A 20,418-nucleotide genomic window follows, 5' to 3' on the forward strand; every position below is an offset into this window, starting at 1 on the left:
TTACCCAGCTTCCAAATTTTTGGTTGCTCCGTCGCTCTGTCGCCTGTAGCACTTACTATAAGCGATCACTACAAGGTCAATTGTTTTGTTTTGGAGCGACGTCAACCGCTTAAGTGATTAAGGGGTTAGGGGCCATTAGATAGTATTTTTTATTGTTGTGTTCGTGCCAACGGAGGACATGGACGCGGAGGATGGTGATGAGGATGACCATCATCGTGACAGGGGTAAGTGCAAGTTTTATTTGCTTTATGCTGGCAGAATAATGTTTTATTTTGAATGGGCAAATGAGCTATTATCCATATCTGGATAATAGTAACTTTGCCCATTATTGTACTGTAATGCTATGGTTGTTGGGGGTAGAGGGGTTGCCCATTCATTCCCATTTGGGTTATCTTTGCTCCCATTGAGAGCACAGGTAACCACACTGGCAATTAATGTATGTATTGTTTAGTATTGTGTTTGTATTTTGTTGTAATGTTTATTTGGGTAGTGGGAGTGGGTGAAGGTGTTTTTTGGCCCATGTGTATTTGGCCCATGTGTGTATGCCTACTGGATGGGTTGCAGGAGGGATTAGCCCCTTCATTACCTTAGCGATACTAACCGTTTAGTTAATGAAGGGGTTAACGCCTCCCACAACCCCCCAAAGGGCCTAAAAACCCACCATGGGCCAAATACCACCTTCACTCACCCTCCCGCTACCCACAATAAATCAGGCACTGGTAGTTAGACCCTTCATTGCCTTAGCGGTTAGCCACTAAGGTAATGATGCTGCCTGTAAATGTATTTTTATTGCATAGGAATGATGCCGGGGGTCTGCGTAGGTGGTATTATTGTGTAATAGTGCAGAAGTCTCCCGCTTCAATCTGATGCAGGAAAAAATGCATTTTTTTCTAAGTCCTGCTCTCAGATCCCATCTCGCAGCCTTGGTTGATAAATTCGCAATTTCAGAGCTCTGATAATCTCATCGTAGCTACTAGAATAGCTACTTTTGAGCAAAAATACGAGTTTGAGCTTTTTTGATGCTCCCGTGTGATGTATTTGGACAGAAATTGTGGAAAAATGCCTTCCCCGCACTATTTAACCAACTCATCGAGGCTTTCTGAATGGCTGCCTAGCAAAATTTTGAGATAGCTGCTCTAAATTCTCCATGAGTTTGTTATCGAAGCTACTAAAATAGGCCCCATATTGTGCTCAATCATTTTGGAAGAATTGACCAACGTGATCTGAAAAGTTTAAAATTCATAGGAATAAATTAGACTGGAGAGGAGGGAATAAACATACAAAAATATCAGAGAGAGACATTTTGGATTTACTCTCAAAATCATAGCCTCAGTGGGTTTAAACATTGACATATGTCTAGTCGCTTTTCTAGAATTCTTATGTATTATTTAAAGCCTAGTCTCTGTTTTGACATTAAGTCCTTCTTTAAAGACTATTATTGCCTCTTCTCATCCACATGAACTCTGATTCTGTTACTTTCTTATGCTTTGTTGTGTTATGTCTTTCTGTCTTTCAGTTCATTTTTTAATTTAATTTGAGTTTCTTTATTGTGATCACTATCATTAAATTTGGGAGGGCCTTTTTTGCTTGTACTGTTGTTTTTGTTATTATGCTATATTTTAACTCCTACATATATTGTTTTACGTGACTATAATATAGGATTCCATTTGATATTTTTAGGGATTTCAGGCAATCCTGTTTTTGAAATGTAGGATATTGTAATCCTTTATATGCAACGTTTTTTTTTTACTCTGCTTGGTCTGTGCCTATAACCTAAGCTATTAACTTCTAGCCAATTATTTTTTCTACTGTCATACACAATGATATCTTATATTGGTCTTTTGCCTATTGGCAGTCGTGGTTACATTTTGATCAAATTTGGGTATTTTTAAACATGTAAACTTTTTGTTTAGGATGTATGTTTGTTTTAAATGTATTAAATGTAGTTGATTACCAGTCCCCAATGGGCTATATTTATATATGATGCAAGAGGATAATGTGCTACTATACCACTGATAAAGCCATTTTGGCAAAACGTGTTTGGTTTTGATGTTTTACACCCAAAATGTTTGGTACTCTGAGGCTGCCATAGACAAACAGCACAAACAATCTCCTGTTCTGAACAGCAACACTCCGGAACACAGAGGCTCAGAAGGAGTTCTAGTCTGTGCTGAAAAAGAGTAAGAGTGAACAACGAGGAGATCGCTGGACCCTTCACACCACCTGGAAGTGGCTGCATACAGTGCTTTAACTTGAGCAACCATGGCTGAATCAGGCAGGAAGGAAGGAGACTAACCAGATCCTGCATGGTTAAAAGGTAGACAAATACCCTGGTGTAGACTTGTGCGCACCTCCATATGATATATTTCCACGTGATTATATAATACTACCAGGATACTTTAAAAGGATATATTGCATGCTCAACATTAACAGGACACCTTTAAATTATGTATTGCTTGCTACAAACATTATCAGAAACCTTTTAAAGGATATATTTAATGACATAATCGTCCAAACTTGATATACTGTACACGCTGTGCATCTCCAAATGGGAATATAAGACTTTATTGATTTGTTTGGTGTTTGACATTTTACACAATCCACTTGGCATTTATCTATGAATGTGGTTGTCGTTTTATTTTAGATTTTTTTTTATTTTTAAATAAATTTGCAATAGTATAGTATAGTATATTAAATATTTGTCTGAAGGGCTTTACTCTTACTGAGTTTTTTCTCAATCCAATTTATATATGGGATGTTTGTTAAGAAAACAGTGATACTTATCCTTTATCTATGCATTTTTTCTAAAGATATAGCTAAAGTGAATTTTATATGTAGCCCCAGTCCCCCTTGGGCTCCTAGTGTCCCCTTACCTCCGCAGGTCCCCTTACCTCCGCAGGGGTAGCTGCTGAGGCGAGCCGGTCACCGGGGGTTCATGGCACACCCGGTTAGCAGGGGCCGCCTTCTTGGATTGCGCACGCAGGCGCGAGATTCGCGCATGCGCATTAGGTTCACTGCGACGGCCATTACAGTCGCGCAAGAGCGGTACATTAGGCGCACACGGTGGCTGTTAGGAATAGGCTCCGCGGGGACTACAAGCCCCATGATGCTTAGGGACAGGCAGACACATGGTATGTAGCAGCCAATAGTGCTGCAGAGATTTCCCTGCACCAAGGATAAGATACATTACGCATGCTGAGCAAGTCAGTCAGTGCTGGGACAGGATAGGGGTAGGAGGTATGTGCAGGGGTCTGTGACTCCTGCACTAGCCCAGAATCACCCCCGTAGGCCCCAGCTAGGCCCAGACTCACCTCAGCTTGTGGTTGCTACAGGGACCGGCCCATAGGATAGGGACACGGCCCTGTTGAATCAGTATCAGTGAGGGACACAGCGGCTCTTGGTAGTCTGGGACCAGATTACCCTGAAGGGACTGTCGCTGAGGTGGACACCTCATGTGGAGACTCTTCCCCGCAAGAACAGATGCATCGGAGCTGCCAAGCACAGTTGGGTCTGTGAACCCCATCGCAGGATACAGCGGGCCCGGGTGTGGACAGACCCAACAGGTACCTTCATCAAAGTGCACCAACACATACAGTACAGTGGCAGCGCTTACCACACATAAAGGGTGGGGGCTTTATCTTGTGGACACTAAGGAGGTTGAGTGCCCAACGGCCCCTAAGGAACGGTGGGGACTGTAGACAAGAGTGTGGGACCTTGGTGGGTGGTTACGGCCGTGTCCGGCTGGCGGGTAGCTGTAACCAGTAGTAAATTCATATATCTAGTAAACTGTTCTTTTATAGGTTGATGTACTTGATGCATAAAATACAATATTAACGAAATGACACAAGTTTTGAATAAACTTTATTACTTCATCTGTATTTTACCTTTTGCACAAGTCAATACCTACATCCTCAGTAAAAAACAAGGACCTTTACCTACTGCTCAACAGCAGAAAAATACCTTCTTGAATTGTATGATTAACACACCCTTATAAGGCTATGTGTTTAAAAGTGGATACCTTATATATGCACGGTTAATCAGTACACAGATCCAGTACGCGTTATAATTGTGATTTTAAAAACCCAATATTTTAAATTTGTTGTCTCTAATAAATATAATTTTAATATTATCATAAATCATCAGAGCGTGAGCCTGAATGCTTTTCTTTGGGTTGCTTTCTCTACCTCAATTATCGCTACCTACCCATTAGCACCGCTCACAACCAATATAGCAGTAGTAGGGGCTCCCTATTATTTTCATTACATCGGAATGAAGAAATAGAAAAAAAAGAAACCTTGATGCACCAGCACTTGCACAAGGCCGTGTAAGTGACATTTTATTATTCTAATCGACTTTGATACCATTAGCTTCCCACCATCCTCCAGACAGATAGCGCCCGGGTATTTTTTGCTTTATTCTCTCACAGGAACCCACCAGTAACAGATAATAAGACTCACACACAGTATGGCTAACTGATATTTACTGGTAGATAACTAATAACGTTGGTAATAACAAAGCCATACAAGGCCGCACTGCCACAATACCACCACAGTGTGAGCCCATCACCTGGGAAGTTCCCCCCCAAAGTAATGAGGTGCCTTGGGCACTGAAACACCCAGTGTCGACAATAGCAACCCCACCCCAAGTGTGCAACAGCGCTGCCCACAGTGTGTATGGCCGGTAGTGCATGTTGAGAAGATATCTTCCCGTCTTTGATGAAGATCCGCCGGGCTGCACTGTGTCCTACACCGCATATGGATCCTCAGGGGTCCGCCTCTGGCGGAACCTCCCACTGGATTGTATCCCTGTTGACAGTCTCTGACAATGTGTCTGGGTCTGGACCCAGACCGCAGGCCGCAGTCACCATGTGGCATCTGGCGCAGATGAAGCGACTACCTATGGCAGCAATGGGGAAAGGGTCCCCAACTATGGGCCCTCCCTATAGCAGCCACAACCTACTTGTGATCAAGGCCTAGCTGGGGCCTATGGGGCAAGTTGGCCTAGTCCATGGAAGCACTGCTCCCTAGACACTACCTGCTCCGTTGGGGTCCCTCTTCCGACTGGCGTGGTCCCGCTGAGCATGCCAAATGTATCCAAGTCCAGCTCCCTGCCTCTGTCCCTAAGACTCATGGGACTTGTAGTCCCTTGCTGAGCCATTTTCCAAGATGGCTGCCGCAATTTGTACTGCACAGGTGCGAGGCATTCGCGACTAGGCTCAAGATGGCGGCCCCCTTACTGACATCCCGCCGAGGAGCTCCAGCGACCAGATCGCCCCTGCAACCTCCCACAGCACCACACACTTCTCCCTCTAATTCAGGCAGTAATGCCACCGCTCTGGCAGCATCCGCGCTCTTCACAAGGCAGCTGTCCCCCTCCTGCAGAGAAGGTAAGGGGACCAAGGGGGTCCTGGCTATATCCTCCCCTTGGTGGAGACTCCAAGGTCTCCGCTTGGAACAACGTATAAACATAACAAAGTTTATATAATAAAAATGCTGTATATTATATAACTTAATGAATGCAGTACTTTATACAAAATTATACATTGCTACAAACATATTGATGACTGATGCCAGCTTGCCCCTAGCCAGCTGCTGAGACTCATAATGGGGTTCCCCTAGCTGATCACTCTAGTAGGAGGGCGTCTTTCTCGCTGACTTCTGCGAGACTCTTCTTCAGTGGTTCCCACTTGGGAAAGTCTATCATAGTCCTGGGGCCATAGCCCATCTCTAAGTGAATACTCAATCTGTGTAAAGTCTCTACTGGGCACAAAACTTGGGCTTCTGGGATCCAGAGGACGGCTTTTTGAAGCCACTGGCGTGGGTACATGAGGCGTGGGCCCATTACCCGGTGCTCCTTCAGGAGGTGCTCACCAGTCTCCATTGGAACCAGCGGAGGTTCCTTCCAGAGGATTTGGAGTTGATTCAGCTAGTGGATCTGATTGCTCTTCAGACCCCTCTTTCTCACTGGCCCTTACTATTGTCTCTGATTCTGGGTCAATGTCTCCTACTTGTGGAATGGGTAACAAATGATTTCAGTGCCAAACCTTTACCTGGCCATCCGAGTCTCGCATGCAGTAGACCGGGAGGCCTGGCATTTGGGATTCTACTTCGAAGACCCCATTGCGTCAGTGGTCGGCCAGCTTGTGTTTACTGGGGATCCCTAGATTGCGTAGGAGAACAGCGTCTCGAGGCTTTAGTTCCCAATAACGAACCTTGTGGTCATACATGTGCTTGTTGCAGGCGTTCAGCTGGGCTGAGGCTTTGTCCGCTTGTGATAGGCGCGATGCAAGCTGCTTTAAGTCGCTGTATGTATTTGAAATGAGCAGTATTGGGTACCCCGTCGGTAGATACCTGGAGGCGGATGTCCACAGGCAGTCGAGCCTTTCACCCGAACATCATGAAGTATGTCGGGTGCAATTATATTAAAAGAACGATTTCTGCGCTCCTACCAATTAGGCTAAGATAAAATAATACTCTCATGAAAAAGGGTATTTTGTTAAACCCTTTGGCCAAATCATTTGTAAGCCTGCATGCCACGTCAAGGCATACCTGTTAATACAGGTACCTACACTATATATATATATATATATATAAAAAGGAAAAAAGAGGAGAGAGCGCACGCCCATAGCGTATAAAAGTATTTAATGAGGGGGAGGGGGGAGAGAGGGGGGTAAAAAACGCACTTACAAAAATGCAATAAAATCAAGCATATGTGATATATAATAATCACCACCATCCGGTTTTTCTCTAGACTCTTGGGGCAGTCCCAGGCTCCGTTGGTAAGGGAGCAACGTCACAGCAGATTCCCAGGGCTGGTAACACCATCCGGTTAGACTGCAGACTTTTGGGGCCGTCCCAGGCTCCGTTGGCAGTGGAGCAGAGTCCCAGCAAATTCACAAGGCAGGTGTGCTGTATAATAGTCCAAGAAAGAGGTCCCGTAGTAGTGGTGCCTATAGCACTCGCGCCTGGATCAATACGCTCCAGCGCGTCGTGTAGACTCCAATGTCTGTGCGTCTGACGTCACGACGCTCCCTGACGCGTTTCGTCAGTCACGGCTAACTTTCTCAAAGGGATCTTTCACCCGAACATCATGAAGTATGTTGGGTGCAATTATATTAAAAGAACGATTTCTGCGCTCCTACCAATTAGGCTAAGATAAAATAATACTCTCATGAAAAAGGGTATTTTGTTAAACCCTTTGGCCAAATCATTTGTAAGCCTGCATGCCACGTCAAGGCATACCTGTTAATACAGGTACCTACACTATATATATATATATATATATATATGTAATAGTTGTCCCATGGACTGCTGAAAAAAAGTGTAAAAGCCCTGAAGGGGTTAAATAAAGCATACGTTTATGTGAGTAGTGCAATTTAAATCTGGCTAAAGCCAGTATCATACTTACCTTTACTATAGAGGTAAACTGGGTGCACAAATTCCCTGGTGTGAATATAATAAAACTTACACATATATCTCTCTGTCAGCCTTACACATTCACCTACCATTCGATGGATGGTGATCTCCAGACTGACACTGGGGTGTATTATACCTGCACTAATTGGAACATTGGTAGGGGCTCAGTAACTGCTGTGTAAAGCATATGAGCCAATAAACCTACCCCTATGTCGTTTCAGAGATACTATATTTAAAATGCCCTATGGGAGTATGCAGCAAGGAAAAAGAATGACCTAATATTAGTGAGAAACTGTGCATAATACCGCGCTCCTCTCAATAGAAGTTTGCTGCAGGTAAAAAGATAGGTCTTACATATTGAAAAACAAAAAGAACGAGTCCTGCGCTCATACCAATTAGGCTGCAATTATATGCATGCACCAGAGCTTCAATGTGCTTACTCCAATTGGTCTTTTGTGTGTCCTTTTGAGTACCTAGCATGTTGAGTAGTGTTTTGTTGAACCTATCCTGTACAGCGTCTCCTTCGGGATGATACGGAGTGGTCCTAGACTTCTGGATGTTGAGCAATTTAAGCAGCTCCTTGATAAGCTTGTTCTCAAAGTCTCTGCCCTGGTCAGAATGCATCCAATTCGGGAGGCTGTAGTAGATGAAGCATTTCTCCCACAGCACTTTAGCCACCGTTATCGCCTTTTGATCTTTGGTAGGGAATGCTTGGGCATACCGCGTATAGTGGTCTGTCACTACCAGGACATTGCCAATGCCTCTTGACTCTGGTTCGATGCACAAGAAGACCATGTAGACTAGATCCATCAGGCCAGAGCTTTGAAATGGCCCATTGGGGCTGCACGGGTGGGCAATGTCTTTCTCTGGATACACCTTAGGCATTTCCGGCAATGCCGTTCTATGGACTCCCACATCTTGGACCAGAAGAATCGGTCGCTCACTAATCCAAAAGTCCAATCCACCCCCAGATGTCAATGGTTGTTGTGTAGAGACCACAGGACATGGTACGGAATACTTCTGGGTAGAACCAGCTGTCTCCAGTCAGGGTGATTGTGGTACGGGACGATGCAGTAGAGGTGGCCACGCTCTATTTGGAATTTGTCCTATTCTCACATGATGACCGCGATGGTGTCGGTAGGGGCACAGGTTATACTGGTCCTCCAAAGACTTCGGGATCACTCCCTCTTTGCCAAGCTTGAGAAATGTCTGTTTGAAAAAAGAAGATTTTGTTCCTTGGGTAGTTCATCTCTTCTCATGGGTTTGAGATGGATCGTGCCAAGGTATCGGCAGTACTGGATTGGCCTGTACTGATAGGCCTTAAACCAACTCAAAGATTTCTTGGGTTCTCCAACTACTACCAACGTTTTATCAGGAACTTCTCCAAGGTGGTTCAACCCATTACGGCTCTTAATAAGAAAGGGTGAACCCTAAGATATGGCCCTCTGAGGCTCTTCTAGTTTTCGAGAAGCTCAAGTCCGCCTTTATGTCCGCACCTGTGCTGATCCATCCAGATCCTACGAAACCCTTTATGCTTGAAGTAGACGCATCTGATCTTGCAGCCGGAGCCGTCCTTTCTCAAAGAAAGGATTTTCAGGGGAAACTCCACCTCTGTGCCTTCTTTTCCAAAAAAATTCTGCCGCAGAAAGAAATTATGATATTGGAAATCGGGAACTTCTGACCATGAAAATGGCTCTAGAAGAATGGAGACATTTGCTTGAGGGGTCAACTTCTCCGATCACAATCCTTACAGATCACAAGAACCTTGAATACATTGAAGGAGCAAAGAGACTCGGGACGGGTGAAGCAAGGTGTGCTCTCTTCTTCACTCAGTTCAACTTTGTGATCTCTTATCGTCCTGGATCCAAGAATGTCAAGGCATATGCGCTATCCAGGCAATTTGCTCCTGATGTTCCTGAGGAGATTGGGCAGGGACCCATCATTCCATCTTCACAGATTATCTCAGCCGTATCATCTTCACTTCTGCAACAGATTTTACAGGCTCAGGCAGAGAATCCCAGGCCAACATCCACTTGTTCGTCTAAACTATTTGTCTCTCTCCAATTTCGTAGTGAAGTGTTGCAATTAGGTCATAACTCCAAGACGACTGGTCACCCGGGAGTTAGGAAGACATGTGATTTCCTGAAACGGATATTTTGGTGGCTATAGATCCGCAAAGACGTAAAAGAGTTTTTGGCAGCCTGCGTTATACAGTATGTACCCAGACAAAGGTGTCGTGGACATTACCCTGTGGATTGATCCAGCCCTTGCCAGTCCACACCTGCCTGTGGACCCACCTTTCCATGGATTTTATTGTGGAGCTACCACCCTCCAGGGGTATGACTACCATACTGGTAGTATTTGATCGCTTCACACGCCAAGCCCACTTTGTTGCCCTTAAGAAACTACTCACAGCTTCATAACTATCTGAAATCTTTATTAAAGAGATATTTCGTCTTCATTGAGTCCCGACGGATATTGTCTCGGACCGCGGATCCCAATTAGTCTCAAGATTTTGGAAGGCCTTTTGTCAAAGAATGGGCATCTCCCTCCATTTTATTCTTTGTACCATCCCCAGTACAACGGACTCAGAGAAAGGGCCAATCAGTCCTTAGAACAATTCCTGCAATGTTTTATATCTGAACTACAGGACGACTGGGTTGAACTGCTCCTGTGGGCCGAGTTTTCCCGCAACTCTATGAAGCACGATTCCACACTGGAATCTCCATTCTATTGTGCCTACGGGTATCATCCTGCTCCCCTTCCTTCTTCCAGTCCTCTTTCCGGAGTAAGAAACAACAAAAGGGGTAGGGAGAGATCACAGGACCATACTAATTGAATAAAGTGATTGGGTATAAAGAAACAACAAAAGGGATAGGGAGTGATCACAGGACCATACTAATTGAATAAAGTGATTGGGTAAATTTATTAAAAGTTAATCTTTACACTCTGTTGGTGTGCATTTAAGTGAATTCTTTAAGGAGGCACATCCATTTTGTGTTTCCCCTTCTCCCTTTTTCTGATTCTCTTTCCGGAGTCCCTGCAGTGGATTATAAGATCCAAGAACTGCAATCACTCTGGAAGTAGATCCAGACCAATCTGACCAAAGCTGCCATCCAGCAAAAAACCCAGGTGGATAAACGTCGATGGCCACCTCCCCCGTTTCAAGTGGGAGATCAAGTTTGGTTGTTTACAAAATATATCCGACTGAAACTACCCTCCTCCAAACTCGGGTCCAAGTTTATTGGACCTTACAAAATTTTGAAACAGGTCAACCCAGTGGCATTCAAACTGGAACTTCCAGATAACTTAAGGATACCTCCAGTATTCCACATCTCCCTTATCAAACCGTTCGTCCAGAACGCTTTCTCTCCTCCTATTCTCCCTCCTTCTAGACCATTTCTGGTGGATGGCCAGGAGGAATTTGAAGTACGCCAGATACTGGATTCCCGCAGATCCCGGGGTGGGCTACAATACTTGGTGCATTGAAAGGGTTATGGGCTCGAAGAGAATTCATGGATCAAATCCGAGGATATCCATGCCCCCAGACTGCTCCGGGCATTTTATCTGAGTTTCTCTGCCAAACTGGCATACATCGCCCGGAAGTCTCTCCTAGAGAGGGGGGTACTGTAAGGATTCTGCTCGATCCGTGCCGGATTTTCACTACGGTCCACATTTTCTGTCTCTCCTGCCCTTTCTGCTCACTGTGGCCTTTTTGTGTACTGGCAGTCTGCTTTATAAGGCTGCAGTTCCTGGTTGGAGTCACCGAGCAAAGTTCTGTTTGCTGCAGCTCAATTTGATCTTCACTGCCACGCATTACCCTTTCGCCTATTTAGAATCCCTGTTGCTGTCCCCAGACCGTGACCCCGACGTCGCTGCCTTCCACCTGCCTTGACCTTTTGCCTGCTGCCTGGACTCTGCACCTCTTCCGCCTGCCCTGACCCCTGTCTGCTTACCAACTATGAATACTCTTACAGGACTCTGTCCCAGGACTCTGGTTGGTTATTCTGCATTCTTACCTCAGCCCTGCGGGTCCGCTTCCTGATTCGAGATGAGAACCGTCACAAATATTGGCAATCAGATTTCTCCCTGGATCAACATCCTTCCCATGTTTACTTATTTGGTATATCCCTGTAAACCTTTCCTTTCTAAAAAGATGTCCAACCTTTTTTTCTGTTGTTTCTATTGTATCTGCCATCACAGTCTCCATGGGTAATGAACCACAATGTAACTGCCCTTACTGTAAAGAACCCTTTTCTTTTAATGGTGGTGTGAAGGGATTCAATATCCAAGCTAGCTGCAAAGACATTTGATGTAATAGAACTAATAATACCTTCTAATCTTTTAAGAGTATCTTTTGTCTCTGTTGCAAAAGAGGGAAGTATATAAATAAAAGGTTGTAATATTGTGTCTATGTATTCACTGATAGTTTAATTGAGACAATTAATCTCAGATACAATACTATCAGCCTGCCCGGGGGACATTGCGAGTTCTTATTAATCGTACTGTTAAAAGTAGTGATCACCGTCATAAAGTTAAATTCATTTTTAACAATTAGATGTTGGTCCAAACCATGTTTGAGTAAAGTCTTTCATTCTTATTTGAAATTAGGGGTTGGGTCACAAAATAACAGCTTATAGCAATATTTATCTGTAAGTAATCATACATTTTCTTTCATATAATTTTCCGTTTTTAATTTTCTTTATTTCTAGATTATTTAGTAACTTTTTTATGTTTTTTTTCTCCACTTCATTAAGGTTAATTTTGGTCTTCTTTCTTGTCACAGAAAACGCTTCTAGATCATTGGTTACCAATTCAACAGATGAGTAAATTTTTGATCACGTTACCAGAGGAGGTATGAATTTACTCTTGGGTTTGAGAGTTATTTATTTATTTATAAAATATTTTACCAGTTAAATAAATGAACAGGGTATACATTATGTACAATACATTGCATGCACAGTTAGACAAGATGTATATTATAGGCTTATGTAACAGTTACAGACCAGATTAAAATGTGAGACAGCCTTAGTTTTGAAAGAACTTAATTAAACTGGTGGTGGATGTGAGAGTTCCAGTTTTGGGGTGCACGGTAAGAAAAGGAGGAGCGGCCAGATACTTTGTTGAGCCTTGGGACCATGAACAGTCTTTTGGAGTCAGATCTCAGATGATAAGTGCTGCATGTGGTAGGGGTGAGGAGCTTGTTCAAATAGATGGGTAGCTTGTCCAGAAAGTATTTGAAGGCAAGACAGGAAAGGTGAACTTTGCGCCTAGTCTCGAGTGATGACCAATCTAGTTCTTTGAGCATTTCGCAGTGATGTGTGTTGTAGTTGCATTGGAGACCAAAACGACAAATTGAATTGTAGAGGGTGTCAAGTTTGCTAAGGTGGGTTTGGGGTGCCGAGCCATATACTATGTCTCTATAGTCTATAATTGGCCTTAGCATCTATTGTGCGATACGCTTTCTGACCAACAGGCTTAGGGAGGATTTGTTCCTGTAAAGTACACCTAGTTTAGGATAAGGTTTTGGTTGTCAGGGTATCAATGTGCATTCCAAATGTTAAGTGGGAATCAAACCATATGCCCAAGTATTTAAAACTAGTAACAGGAGTTAGGGTGATGATAGCGTTGGTTCTGATCCGGAGCTCAGTCACTGGAAGTTTTAAAAATGTAGTCTTGGTCCCAAACACCAGAAGTTGTAAATGGAGCTTGTCTAAATATCTCTGCTCCATCACTAAGTATCCATGTATCCAGATTTATTTACAGTGGATCATCTTATTTTGCCTAAAAAGGCATTCTTACTTTTTCAATTTAACACAAGTATGTAAAATGCAGGAACCACCATGTGGTAACTTTCTCATCAACTAAGATTTAACGTACTCTAAACGTTTCAATTCTGAGCTGAATTCTTTTGCTCACTACTTTATTCAGCAAAAACTGTCCAAAGCGCACAAAATGTGTAAAGGGATAGTGTGAATAAAAACAATATAAACACTTAGTAATAGGTCTAGACTGACCCAACGTGATACGTGGTATAAACTACAAAAAAAAATCCGATGTGCAAAATATGGCCCAACAAACATGTAGTGAATCACAGTGTACAAAACAGTAAATGTCTCATGTGATGAACTAATATGGTAACAATAATACAAATTTCTCTATGGGAATCAGAGTTTCTCCTGCTGTTTCATGAAGGGATATCAGGCATCACCATCACCGTACAAGAGAAAAACAAGAAGAAAGAAAGCGCAGGACCTCTCATAGCGTAGTATTTGGTAAAAATATATTGGTAAAAAGATGGTAAGATATGCACATACACAATTAGAATATAAATGAGCATTGAGGTATAATAATCAGAAATCCAGGTGGCGGGATATGCTCTCCAATTCTAATAAGGTATGCCTGGGGCTCGCAGTGGATATCCTCCCAGATTGCACCGGCACGTGTCTCCGCAACTCGATGTCCCCAAGATGGAGAGATTCACTCTGATAGAAGCTCACTCTCCAGCCGCCGGCTCACTCGCTGGTATGCGCCAGCTGTTATCGGCATCCTCATCCGCTCATCACTGCAGCGGTCAGGGTTGTCTGCCCAGGAGAAGGAAATCCCCACCAGCTGGTAGTCTCTCCGATGTCACTCTCACTGGGTACATCAGCGTTCTCAGCTGCTCAGTGTCGTGCATCAAGATTTTTCACTCGAGCACAGGGGGAGACACCACAGTTTAGACGTGTCTTGTATCGCACACCTGATGGTATCAATGTCCTTGCAGGAATCAGAAGTTTATGCCAGGCATTACCTCACAAATTGGATCTCAGTGAGCAAAATGTGACTATAGTAATGTATAATGTAGCACTGTAGATTGGTTCTCTATCATAAAGTGTAAACATACAGTAAACAGTTAAAAAGACAATACCACAAAATCAATCAATATTTATACATAAACTTAAAAACACATGAAAAACATAAAATGTAGCTCAACTTGAGAAACTGTGCATAAAATTGCACAGAATTTAGTATATGATTAATATCATGTAAACAAGACCCTCTTGTCATTGACTTTCTAGACCTCCGTTTAGAAACACTCCCTGATAATACAGTTAATAAACGCACATTCTTCATAAAGGGGGATATGAATAGTTTCGTATCACCCTGTTTTTGTTTTTTTCTTTCTCTTTAGCGCCCTGAGACAGAGCGGCCTGTAGGTGTGGTCAGTTAAGAGTCCACACATGCATTTTAGGGTGAACCAAAAAATTGAGTGGTTTATTTCGCCACAAAACAGCAAAACATTGGGTCCACTGTCCCTTTAAGGCAAAACAAAGCATAATAAGAAAGCCTACTCCACTGTGGAGACTAAATAAGCAGTATGGGTCCTAACTATCTGACTGGCTGGATAGGCCAGTTTCCAGTCCAAAACACATCATACTATCAGGGAACAATGTATATGAAACAAAACTGAGAAATTGCATCCATTAGATTAGTGATTCCAGGGGTTTACCCCACCCAAAAAATGTAATGGTAGATCCCAGAAAGTATAGTTGGTTCCTGAGCCCGTGCAGGACTGCACACTTAGTAACACCCCAAACTTCACCTTTCTCATGTCTCGACTGCGCCCACAGAGGAGAACTCGCCAGGTTAGCGATGGCTGATGTTAGAACTCATCAGCCATCTGGTTAGAACTCTAGCTGATGTTTCTCAGGGTTAGGACCTAGTTGTCGCTCTTGGTTTCCAAGGGTTAGGACCTGGCTGCTCCTCTCTGTTTTCCAGGTTTTCTTCCTGGTTGTATCCTATTTAAGGTAGAAGTTACTTCTCTTCCTGGCCTGTGCTACTAGGGTATCCTGCTTGTCCTTTTGGATGCTGTTACTTTGCTTTGATACCTACCTTACCAGGACAATCACTCCTAACTTGACACACTCATTACTTGAACCCTTTTCTGCTACAGGACTTTACTTTTTGCAGAATCCTGTCTCTCACTGGATCCTTCTTGTTGCTGTACCCTTCCTTGCTCCTGGAACCTCCCTTTGTTCCTGTAACTTATCCTCAGATCCTGTATCTCGTATATATCCGAGGGTCCGTCCCTCTTACATCTATCCTCACCCTGGGAGATGGTCTCCACCTCCTTGTGTATATCTTTTAGGGGTGAGACCTTGCCTTTGGTCGGCTATGTGGAATCTCCTTCAGCTCCTGTGTGTCTTGCTCTGTCCGTCTGTCGTAACCTTAGCTGTCAATCATAAAAGGAGCTTCCAAAGTCGCTCCCCTCAATGCTTTGCATTCACAGTGGTATATGTATTGTGGGGCGTGACTTTAGAATCTCCCGCAGTGATTGACAGCTATAACACCCATGCTGTCGGCAGTTTGGGGCCTTATTAACCTTGTGTTCCCCCCACAAACCCAGGGCCATATTCTGCTTGGGATCAGTAAAACTGTTTTATTTGGCAATAGTCTGATGAGTAGAGAATAAGATTTATTCATTAGGGGGATACAAAACAAATATTTTGTAGCAGGGGGTACACAATGTTAAAAAAAAGTTGGGGACCACAGCATTAGATGATAATTATGTGATAAAAACTTTTACGGTAATAAGCGCATATGATTCACTGTGATCTATCTCTCTCATCTGCAACACCTGGATGGCATCACACATTCACAAATATCACTCTGCGTATGGCTGAGAAGTGCTTATGTTACTTATGTTAAATATTCAAATCATCTTTTGCAGATATCAAATCTTAACCTGGAAAAACTAAATCAAAATAACATGAAAACGAAAAGCAAAATCAAGGTTCTACAATACTTCTTTATCCTCTTCAATGTTGTGTTCTTGGTAAGAATGTGCATGTTTTTGCTTTACTTCTTTTTGTGGTGCCAATTTAAAAAAAAAAATGATTGCTAGATTATATAAACCCCATTAAGATGAATTGTGAAACACAATGAATATACTAATTAAATGACATGCTTTCTCGGGTAACAGTATCTCCGGGATTTACTGAATGCTGTTGCGGGGTATCACGCTGCAAAGCCGCATTTACTACCATTGACTTGAATCGCAGTTAACACAGGATCAGTGTGCAATAGCGATACCCTGCATCGAAGCTTAGTGAATCTTCCCCTTATTGATTCCCTGTGAGTTTTTATTATCCATCCCTATAGCCTCCAGTCGTTATTACTTTCATTGGGCTCTAACAGAATAAGTCCTGCTAGGGACAGGCACTGGAAGGGTTAAGTCCTCTTGAAGGCCTAGTGTGCTATTGCAGCCTTGGATACACTTACTGGACCCTACACTTACTGGATCCTACACTTACTGGATCCAGGGGTGGGCCTAGCAACAACCTGAGGGTGTCATCCTGGGGAGGATACTGGCTTGGTGACGTCATTAATGTGATGCCTGTTAATATCAGACCTGCCCTGTTATGGGGCAGGGTTACAAGCCCATCCCCCAGGGTATATACTGGCACTCTCCCAGAAGTCAGTGTGCTCTTCCCTCCCCCTGTGGAGTGGGCAACAGCTACCCTGTATCCAAGTAGGAGATACAAGAGGAACACCAGCAGGGAGACTAGATGGGCCTCAAATCTTAAGGTGACCTTCAAGGGAATGTGGATTTGCTGTGATTTTCTGGGATCATGCAATAAACATAAATTGAACAATCTATAAGGCTAAGGCCCCGCTCCCAGAGTCAGCGCACCTGCGCTGCTGACAGGCGGTGCGCTGACATACACAGACCGCGATCTGCGGTCTGTAGGGAGCGGGAGCCGGAGCGGGAGGTAGGTGGGCGGGAGGTGGGCGGGAGGTGGGAGGTTTGATCGGGAGGTGGGCGGTTTGACAGGGAGGGGGGGCGTGGCTTGAGCGGAGGGACCCGCTACTCTCCCCCCCCCCTCCCTCCACGGACTCGGGCTGGAGCTGGAAGGTAAGTTTAAACACACACACGCAGGCACTCATTCATACACACACACACACACGCGCACACACACAGGCAGGCACTCACGCACTCATACACACACACGCGCGCACACACAGGCAGGCACTCACGCACTCATACACACACACACACACACACACACACACACAGACAGAGGCAGGCACTCACGCACTCGGGCACACACATACACACACAGACAGGCACGCACGCACTCAGACACACACACACACACAGGCACTCACCTGCTTTCACTCCACACTCCTCCCCGCTCCCCGAAGCCTCTCCTCCTCCCGAAGCCTCCCCTCCCCATTGGCTCACAGCCACACACGTCACGCGTCAACGCTAGGAAACACCATTCTCTGGTGTCTCCAGCGGCTGACGCGCTACAGCGTGTAGTCAGCTGTGCCGCCAGGGGGGACCGGGACCGGCTCGCGAGGATTCCCCTGCTGGTGGGGAACTCGCGACCTGCCGCCCGCGCCAACGAGCGCAGCGGGACCGAGGCCTAAGTGTGGCTTACTGTCTGGAGAAGAGGAAGTGTCAGCATGGACCATCCTGCCATCTTAGGATCCTTGACTGGAGGCACTAATATGTGAGAATAAAGATCCCTGAAAGCCTGTCCTGATTCTCCCCACACCACCGCAGAGCAACTCAGAGCCTCCTGGATTACCAACAGGTATGCACTGCAGCAAGAATACACAGGTAGCGGCCCAAATCTCACATAGCATGGGGGTAAAGGTGCTACACCCATATTGGGAAATTTCATAATAACAAAATTCACTGCATAAATAATGAGAAACTTTTTTTTTCCTGTCTTTTTTTCAGATTTTGGGACTTTTACTTATGGGATGTGGCCTTTGGATGTTGCTTGACCAGAAAAACATTACCAAACTCCTGGGTGAGATCATTTCTCTGAAATTCATAGATGAGGGTTTTTGCAAAGAGGTTTTTAAGTTGTATTGTTAAAACAAAACAAAACACAACATTGATTTACAGTTTTCTTTTAAAATGTGATCTCTTTTTATTAACAACTTTTATTGTTTAAAGCATAGATTATTGAGTTTCATACTTTTCATTGTACCAATATACATGTCTTGTAATTTCCCACCATTAAGAATGAAGATACACCATTGTCATAGGGATCTATTTGTCAATATACACTCTTTTTTAATTGTTTTCATTTTTTATTATTACTTCTAATACTAATACAATTATAGATGCACAAACCATTGACAGTTCACTTTACAATCTACAGTATATAGAAAAAAACATCTGCTTAAATTGGAAAGTACATGGATTTAGGGCTACGGGCCATACTTATTGTTATTACACAAGATGATACATTTCTACAAAACACCTTGCAGTTCATTCACCAGAATGAGCCTACTGAATTGCAGTAAATATGGCCCTGTATGCCTACTTTTCTTAATACTTTGGGGAAAGACGAAAAAGCATGAGGCTGAATAAGTTGATGGCCTCAAAAATATTATTCTCTGCTGCTTCTTCATTCTTAATGTAACGGTGTTTCTGGCCCGGCCTGACCCACCCAATCTCACATTGGCCCCTGTGGTCTAACCGGACCCCATTACAGTGTAGATATGCCTGATGGTGCACCTGTTGGCTACAGGACTCCTGAGTCTCCCGCATGATGGTGTGTGGGGAGGACCCGTCCAGACAGACAGCTGAGGTAGTGTGCTGAGTCTCACCTAGTTCCAGTGCAGCGCCTCCACCTCACCAGGGTCCCTGCGTCCGCATGGGGATGATCCTGACGAGGAACTCCTCGGTGGTGCAACCTCCTGTGCAATCATTGGACTCTCACATACAGGGATTTCTCTGATCAGCTCCATCTTTAATGTCACGGTGGGCATAGCTGCCCTCCACAATGGGTGTATTTAGCCGATCATCTCGCCCGTGCTCCCCTTTGATAGGTATGTCACCTAGATGAGGGATTCACTATTCCCGCAGCAAACACACTGCCCTGTGCCAGGTCCCTGGACACAGTCTCCCATGGAGTTACTATAACATAACTAACACTCTGCAGAACTTGAACTCCTTCCTCAACTCAGACTTCAGGTAGAACCTTCCAGCCACTAACTTTTAGACACAGTGCTGTGCCTTATGTAACTTCTGAGGCTGACACACCTCTGACATCACTAACCATGGAGTCAGAGCATGTGACCAGTCCCATCCATACACAGGGCACCCCACCAGGGTGTGAGGGAAAACCTCCATGATTACTGCTGGCATGCCCACACTTACCAGGCCTTGCTGCCAGCAGGAGAGATGACTGTAGGCATTTTACATGACCGCTACATTAACATTGGTATAGTTTCCCTTATCCAGAATAGGCCAATCTAGAACTAAATTCCTATACAATTTAGGACAATGTTTGGTTGAATATGAAAGGACAGTCCGTCCTCGGACAAAAGTGAACCAAAGACAATGCCCCAAACTGTTTTTTTTTCTCCCTAATGTTACCTGCACCAGCTGTGTCCTATGGAGACGATTCTTGGTACTTAAATATGTCACATTTATTGTGTTGATTCCTGATGTGGTGACAAAATAGAGTGGTAACCCGCTCTGCCGAATAAATGTATGTGGAGAGGGTGCACAAAGGTTAACGCAAACACATGGACAAACACATTTGGAGGTTATTGTAAAAGATACAGGGAACCCTGGAAACCCCCTAAAGTATGCTCTCCTGTTTAATTTGTACTATTAGAAGTAGACTAAAAAAGACTGGTCCTTGAGGCTAGTTAAATCATATGTTTAGAAGATAAATATAAAACCCCTTTGTTTGGTAAGCAGTGGAGAATATTATTGAACCTTAAAATACTTTAATGTTAAAAAATGTGGGGTACGTTGGCACACAATAAAAGACACTGGACATTATACATTGTAAATATTCAGTGAAAAAAAGCCTTATATGGTCACCGAGGTCTCTGTTGTAGGCACAGGATCCACTTGTGAGGTAAGTGCATTATTACTTCAGCACAGAGTGATGTTTGATTTCATGCTTGTTGATACAGAGTTTAAATATCGTTGTTCACGTGAATTACCAGATTAGTCTGGTTTTACAGCAATCTCCCAATCGGT

The 20,418-nt window shown here is 44.0% G+C and overlaps 1 protein-coding gene across 2 annotated transcripts in view; it reads left to right on the top strand.

The window, feature by feature from the left end:
• Positions 1 to 20,418, top strand: part of TSPAN19 (tetraspanin 19) — a 77,315-nt gene that overhangs the window by 32,770 nt on the left and 24,127 nt on the right. For both annotated transcript variants that reach the window (XM_075600490.1, XM_075600489.1), the window contains exons 2-4: positions 12,202 to 12,270; positions 16,129 to 16,233; positions 18,148 to 18,220. In XM_075600490.1, coding sequence (XP_075456605.1) covers positions 12,238 to 12,270; positions 16,129 to 16,233; positions 18,148 to 18,220 — 211 coding nt within the window. In that variant the 5' untranslated portion in view covers positions 12,202 to 12,237. The remainder of the gene's footprint in view (positions 1 to 12,201; positions 12,271 to 16,128; positions 16,234 to 18,147; positions 18,221 to 20,418) is intronic.

Source organism: Ascaphus truei, chromosome 5 (assembly GCF_040206685.1).
Source record: "Ascaphus truei isolate aAscTru1 chromosome 5, aAscTru1.hap1, whole genome shotgun sequence".
Classification (NCBI taxonomy): Eukaryota; Metazoa; Chordata; class Amphibia; order Anura; family Ascaphidae; genus Ascaphus; species Ascaphus truei.